Source organism: Galeopterus variegatus, unplaced genomic scaffold (genome assembly GCF_000696425.1).
Source record: "Galeopterus variegatus unplaced genomic scaffold, G_variegatus-3.0.2 Scaffold274, whole genome shotgun sequence".
Classification (NCBI taxonomy): Eukaryota; Metazoa; Chordata; class Mammalia; order Dermoptera; family Cynocephalidae; genus Galeopterus; species Galeopterus variegatus.
Window position 1 is genome coordinate 384,952 of NW_007726385.1, and position 7,965 is coordinate 392,916.

The 7,965-nt window shown below is 39.0% G+C and overlaps 1 protein-coding gene across 2 annotated transcripts in view; it reads left to right on the top strand.

The window, feature by feature from the left end:
* Positions 1-5,922, top strand: part of DMC1 (DNA meiotic recombinase 1) — a 44,345-nt gene extending 38,423 nt beyond the window's left edge. For both annotated transcript variants that reach the window (XM_008566876.1, XM_008566875.1), the window contains exon 14: positions 5,088-5,922. In XM_008566876.1, the coding sequence (XP_008565098.1) occupies positions 5,088-5,157 (70 nt within the window). In that variant the 3' untranslated portion in view covers positions 5,158-5,922. The remainder of the gene's footprint in view (positions 1-5,087) is intronic.
* Positions 5,923-7,965: the final 2,043 nt, after the last annotated feature.

Below are 7,965 nucleotides of genomic sequence, written 5' to 3' on the forward strand. Positions count from 1 at the left end.
AAAAAAAAAAAAAAAAAAAAAGGAAAAAAAAAAAAAAAGGTTAGTTATGTCAAATGTCCATAAATTTGAATAAAAAAAACAAAACTGGATCAGAGCTTAAAATATCAAAATTTAGGGCCGGCCCGTGGCTCACTCGGGAGAGTGCGGTGCTGATAACACCAAGGCCGCGGGTTCGGATCCCATATAGGGATGGCCGGTTCGCTCACTGGCTGAGCGTGGTGCTGACAACACCAAGTCAAGGGTTAAGATCCCCTTACCGGTCATCTTTTAAAAAAAAAAAAAATATATCAAAATTTAGTTGTCATGCAGCATGTACTCATTTTTTTATGGTCCCTAGAGATTTTTTTAAAAGAATGCTTCACTTTAGAGAAAACTTTTTGGTAGAGAAAATGATGATACTAATATTGATAGATAACACTTATTGAGTGGCTGTTATGTGCTAGACCTTGCTCCAACTGCTTTATATATATATATATAAATAATACATATATATTTGCATACATATATATATTATTTATAATACTAACCCTAAAAGGTAAAGTTTATTATTCCCCATTTTACACACAAGGCCCCATGCAGTTAGGCAAACATTGCCCCTCTACAGTCTATTTTAAACACAGAAGCCAGAGTGATCTTTTATAAAACTGTCAGATCATTTCTGTTTTCTGCTTAAAACCCTCCAGTGGCTCCCCATCTTAAGTCAGAATAAAAGCCCAAGTCCTTACAGTGGTTTACACAGCATTCCATGAATGGCCCTATTCCTGTTCCTCCTGTTCTCACCTTTGCTTACTGTGCTTCAACCTCAATGGGCTGACTCCTTGATGTTTGATCAACATACCAGGCAGGCTCCTACCCTAGGGCCTTGGCTCTTGCTATTCCCTCTGTCTGGAATAAACTTCCCCCACATAGCCCTCTGTCTGGTTATCTCCCTCACTTCAAGTCTTTGACAATGCCTGTCTTGACCTCCCTATTTAAAATTGCAACTAGCCTTCTCCCAGTATCCACACTTCAAATATCCCTTACCCACCTCTATTTTTTTTTCCTTTTTGTCCTTTTTACTGACCGGTAACAGGATCGCAACCCTCGGTGTCGCGCCCGTACCCGGGACCGGCAACGGGATCGCAACCCTCGGTGTTGCGCCTGCACCACTCTCAGCCAGTGAGTGGGAACTGGTCTCCACATGGGATCTGAACCCTCGAAGGGAGCGCCGCCACGCTCCCAAGTGGCGCACTGTCCAGTGTGCCACTAGGCCAGCCCCCCACCTCTATTTTTAATTTTCCCATAGCATTTATTATTTTCTCACGTATCACATAATATATTTATTGTCTGTCTCTCCCCTCCCAAGTACAAATTCCACAAGGACAAGAATTTTTGTCTATTTTTTCACTTACAGATTTTAAGTGCCATACTGGCTGGTTACCTCAGCTGGTTAGAACAAATGTTATAACACAAAGGTCAAGGGTTTAGATCTCTGTACTGGCCAGCCACCAAATAAATAAATAAATAAAAAGATTTCAAGTGCCTACAACAGATATAGTAAGAACTCCGTAAATATTTTGCTAATAAGTTAATGAATGGACTTCTCCCACATCACACAACCAATAAAGGATCAATCCAGGATTAGAATCTGCTGTCTGAATCTAAAGCCTACACTTTTATACATGTTACTCTATTTCTGAGTTTATTGAGAATGATCTATTTAGGGTAGTCATAGCTAGTCTACTATAGCTACTCTCATGGCTTCAACTACTACCTTTAAACAGATTTAAAAGACATACATTTCTTGTTAAAAAGAAAACACAGAATTCTCCAATAGTTGAGCAGAAAGGAGTTCTCGGAAGAATTTCCAGCTGTGCAGGAATGACTACAAAACAGAAACCAGCCTTTTCCTTGAATGTCACTATAGTTACTATATAGTATATACTATATACTATATAGTATAGTTAGTAACTATAGTTATAGTTACTGCTCCATCTCTCCTGGCACTCAAATGTACATTTTTCTCTTTCAAACTTTTAGGTGACTTAATAAAAAAAAACAAAAACATTTATTTTAATCCACTTAGCATATCTGAGATCAATGTATATTAAAAACAAAGATGCTAGGGCCAGCCCATGGCTCGCTCAGGAGAGTGCGGTGCTGATAATACCAAGGCCACAGGTTCGGATCCCTATATAGGGATGGCCGGTTTGCTCACTGGGTGAGCGTGGTGCTGACAACACCAAGCCAAGGGTTAAGATCCCCTTACCGGTCATCTTTTAAAAAAAAAATTAAAAAATAAAAACAAAGATGCTACTGAATTCAAAGGAGGAACAAATTTTAATTACCAGAAAATGAAAAGGCATGCAAATGGTCAAGTTTATGATGTAATTGCTTCTGGTTATGTTTTCAGAACCAAAACATTAAAAACAAACAAAAACCTTGGTTCAACTTTAAAGTTAACCTTGCTTGGCTTCTCTCTTTTACAACTTCTTGTCTCTCTCCAGAAAGCGCTTTCATTTTACTTCTTGCCATTTGTAAGTAGTTGACTGAATAGTTTCCACCAAAGCCAAAAGGTTACAAGCCACTTAGGCCTTCTTATTCAACTCCAGTTTTAACCCAGCAAGATCCACCTTATCTATAACCCATTTGCTATCCTTAGAGAAGACCCCTCTGCTATTTCCTAAGGGAAATAACCTTACCCGTAATGTGCTCAAAGTGTACTGCCTAATCACCCATCAGACAACAACCAAATAAACAAAATCAAAAGACAAAACCAGGGCTGGCCGGTTAGCTCAGCTGGTTAGTGCACAGCCTTCTAACACCAAGATCAAGGGTTCGGTTCCCCATACCAGCCAGCCACCAAAAAAAAAAAAGACAAAACCAACTATGAGAGGCAATATGGTTAAGAACATGAGCTGTGGAGTCAAATGCCTTGGTCTCTAATCCGACATCTTTACTTGCTAGCAGTGTGATCTTCAGCTATGTGATCTTGGGTTCTCTCTAAAACTCAGTCTTCTCATCTGCAAAATGTGGATAATAATACATACCTGACAGGGTTATCAAAAAGTTTAAATGAGATAATATGAGGGAATCTGGCACATAGTAATTAGTAAATACTTAATAAATGGCAGCATGCATTCACCATAACCAGGATATAAAAACGGTTAGCTCAAAGTAATAGTAGGTTCTTTCATGGTCAGTGATCTTCAAATTTCTATTTGTAATCTAACCTTTTACTCACATTTTAGATATTCATTTCCAACTGCTTGTAGACTGTATATGAATGTCCTACAGGTTCCTCAATTTCAACATATCTACACCTAACTTCTTATTCTTCCCCTCCTTCTTGTACACAAAACAAGCTTTTCTACTCCTGGTTTTTGTTCATGCTATTACCTCTACCTGGAATACTTCCATTTCTGCCTCTTCAAAGGCTTCTTCAACTATTATCTCTGAAGCCTTTCCTAATCAACCTAGCCAGGCATAATGTCTCCTTTCTTTAAAGTTCTATAACATTTATAGTGACTTTATGAAACATAAGTTTACCTTGAATTATAGCATTAGTATTTGCGTATTTGTTGTATGTCATAGCTCACATGTTAGACTTCTTGAGAGTAAGGACTTTGTCTTATTTTGTGTAATCTTATAGGATCTGGTATATGCTAACGTATGATTTTCAAAAAGGTAAAAACTTGACTTGCTTGCAAATACATATAAAGTGAACATATATCAAACATTTTATTCAACTCCTTAATTAATAAGGAAACCACTGATTTAAAGAGTAATTTGAGGAACAGAGATTTATGTAGCCAATCAGTCAAAGAAGTGCTGAAATAAATTTGCTATATGCAAAACTGGTTAGTATCCTACCAGGCAATAAATTGTAACGTTTGAAGTTATCTTTTCTACTGGAGGGAAATCAATAGCTTCTCTACAAAATGAAATTCATTTCCATTGCTATAGTCTGGAATCATTTGCATTGCCGTCAGACAAGAATCATCTGCACTGCTCTCAGTTTTCCACAAATTAACCTCTACTCCTACAGAGTTGCAGAATAAATTAAAAGATAAAAATTTAAGAGTATATAATTATGACTCATGTACAAATACAAAATGTCAAAAATTTTATTTAACTCATTAATTAATGAGGGCATTAATAAGATTTTATAACCAGATCAAAAGAAAAATAACAGTACCATACATAAGCAGTCAAATAAGGAATGCTGAAATGAATTATAAATTCATCAAAGATGAGTCAATATTCATAGGAATAATCAATTGCATTCCACCCCACACAATTTACATTTCTGTGGACAAGAAAAATTTGCATTACTCATACTTTTCTACAACTTACAGACTTGTAAAATAGATCAAAGACAGTGGAAGGCATACACCCCTTATAGAATTGGATAACCTAGAAGGATGTGCTAGATAACCTATTTTTCTTTCTTTCTTTTTTTTTTTTTAAAGATGACCAGTAAGGGCATCTTAACCCTTGACTTGGTGTTGTCAGTACCACGCTCTCCCAAGTGAGCTAACCAGCCATCCCTATATAGGGATCTGAACCCGTGGCCTTGGTATTATCAGCACCACACTCTCCCAAGTGAGCCACAGGCCAGCCCTGATAAACTATTTTTCCATTGAAGGTACTCAGCAATCTTTTAGCTCATTTCAAAATCTTTACAATTTTGGGCCGAGCCCGTGGCGCACTTGGGAGAGTGCGGCACTGGGAGCGCAGCAGCACTCCCGCTGCGGGTTCGGATCCTATATAGGGATGGCCGGTGCGCTCATTGGCTGAGCGCGGTAGGGTCTGTTGCATGGTGTCTGGCACTACACTAAAAGAACACCCACTTATCCCTTTTGCCTGTTTCCAAGTTTGGGACAATTTTTCTTGACATTCAGAACCTTACATATAGAAGTTGTTCAATAAATGTTTGTGAGTATTAATAACACTTGTAGGTAAATTCTGTAGTCCACATTTAGCTGTACCAACTCTGAGATGTCTCTGGAGAGTCAGACTGATGGGAGCATAATGCCTGTGACATGAATATAGTATTTATAGAAATAGAGCTTTTTATAAACTTCTGTTCCCTTGTATTCTGTTAGCCCTGAGATGCCCGAAAATGAAGCCACCTTCGCAATAACTGCTGGAGGAATTGGGGATGCCAAGGAGTAGGTGGTGAATTGATGCAAATTGCTTCTTAGTGCTCATTAGGAGCTGAAGAAATGGAGAAGCGGTTTCAAATTTCAGATCTAGAAATAAGAGTTCGGGTTTTTTTCACGTTATTTAAGGAAAGTCAGCAAAAAAGATTTAAATCTTATATTTATCTTAAAAGTCCCTGACTTATGATAACTATATATTGTATGTCAATTCAGGAATATGTGAGGTTACTTCAAAAAGTTCCTGAATTATATGTATAGATATATACATACCTATTGAATAGATATATACACACAACTGTAGAAAACTAGTTGGGGAAATGGTAACTGATTCCCCTCACTTTCAGTTTTCAAAGTGAAGCACTAAACAGACAGAAAGTCTAAGAGCTCAGAAATGTCCCATTGTCATATAGAGTTCCCCTTGAACATTTTTCTAGGGAACAGTACCACTGATTTACAGAGCTGGATGATGTTCCAAAGGAGGGAGATGTTTAAAGGAGGAATGTTTATAGAACATATAAAAAAGCTTGTTATTTACAGAATTAAACTGTATATTCAACTTTATAGCAACAGGAAAGAAACATTAAATTAAGCCAAATTTTAAATTGTTTGACTTTTTGACAAGTTGAAATTACTTTTAAAAAATGTATTTCTGATACATACATATTTTCTTGGCAAGTTAAAGAAGGAGGTAATTAGAAAATGTACAATTTGGGATGATAAAGGTAGCATGGTTTTTATATTTTAGGTTTTGGGTAAAGAATTCAAAATCTTTTTTAAAATATTAAAGTTAATTTAAATGTAATTTTCTGAATAGTAATTTTAGAAATGTACAAAAGAATATTGTTTTTTTCTGATTGTTAAACAAAAATAAAATCTAGTTTTCAAAAATGTATGTATGTTGAAAATATTTTTAAATTACAATACTAATGGTATACACAATGACAATCTTTATAGACTTTAGAAAGATGTAATCTTTTATGTTGCATTAACTTATACAAAAATTCAGGTATTGAACGTACCATTTGTTACAAAAAGTATTTGCAGGGGGCTGGCCAGTTAACTCAGTTGGTTACAGCACAGACTTATAACAAAAAGTATTTGCTGGGCCGGCCCGGTGGCGCACTCAGTAGAGTGCGGCGCTTGGGAGCGCAGCGGCCGAGGGTTCGGATCCCATATAGAGACCGGTCCGCTCACTGGTTGAGCATGGTGCGGGCGTGACACCGAGGGTTGCGATCCCATTGCCGGTCACGAAAAAAGACCAAAAAAAAGGGAAAAAAAAAAAAAAGTATTTGCTTATCTGTTAAGCCATTCACTCACTAATCGTTATTGAATGCTAAATGCTGAAGAATATACAAGTATGTTTCCTGCTCTCAAAAAATATGTACCCTAGAATTAACAGAAAACACTAACATTTATGAACTAAGAGAGCAAATGATTATATAATTAATTAGTTACTAGTGTGGTCTTAGATTGACTCTTCAGAAAAAAGTAGGATTCCAAAAATAGGAGAGGAAAGGTTAAGCTGGGAGACAGCATGTGCAAAGGTACAGAAACTGGTATTTGGAAACAAAGAGGAAACCAACCTGACAAGCAGGAATTGTTCACAATGCAGGGTAATGGAAAATAAGAGCTTTTTTTCTTTCTTTTACTTTTTTTAAACCACAGAAGCTGCTTCTCTGAATAAGTAAAGATAAAGTCAGCTAGGAGCAGATTATTCTGTATCCTGCAAAATCACTTAAATGGCTTCTTTTAGTATGCAAATATAAAGGCAAACTTTTGTCCTGGGGAAGGGAAGGTTTTATTACTTGATGCATTGTATATATTTTTTATCTTTTGTATATTATGATGCTTTCACATCTTAAAAAAAAAATCTTTTTAAATCTAGGGAAAGACTGCCCCTATTTGGTGCTAGCCAATTCTTAAAGATAGCAAAGAGCCCAGCTGGGAGCGAGCATGCCTTTGATATGCAAATTAACCAGTCCAGAGCCATTCCTTCTTCCCCCTGGCCTGTACACCACAGGAGGCAATATTCCTCTGCCCTAATCATCACAAGGCCGGGTACCGGGCAATTAGAGACCACCCCTCTAATTTAAAGAGCAAAGAAAGGGGCCGGCCCGTGGCTCACTCGGGAGAGTGCGGTGCTGATAGCACCAAGGCCCCGGGTTCGGATCCCACATAGGGATGGCCGGTTCGCTCACTGGCTGAGCGGGGTGCTGACAACACCAAGTCAAGGGTTAAGATCCCCTTACCGTTCATCTTTAAAAAAATAAAATAAAAATAAAGAGCAAAATGGGGCCGGCCCGGTGGCGCACTGGATAAGTGCGCCGCTTGGGAAGCGCGGCAGCGCTCCCGCCCAAGGGTTCGGATCCCACATACAGACCGGTTCCCGCTCACTGGCTGAGCGAGGCGCGGGGGCAGCACCGAGGGTTGCAATCCTGTTGCCGGTCCCCGGTCCGGTACGGGGGCAACACTGAGGGTTGCGATCCGTTGCCGGACACGGAAAAAGACAAAAAGACCAAAAAAAATAAAATAAAAATAAAGAGCAAAATGGGGCCGGCCCGGTGGCGCACTGGATAAGTGCGCCGCTTGGGAAGCGCGGCAGCGCACCCGCCCAAGGGTTCGGATCCCACATACAGACCGGTTCCCGCTCACTGGCTGAGCGAGGCGCGGGGGCAGCACCGAGGGTTGCAATCCTGTTGCCGGTCCCCGGTCCGGTACGGGGGCAACACTGAGGGTTGCGATCCGTTGCCGGACACGGAAAAAGACAAAAAGACCAAAAAAAATAAAATAAAAATAAAGAGCAAAATGGGGCCGGCCCGGT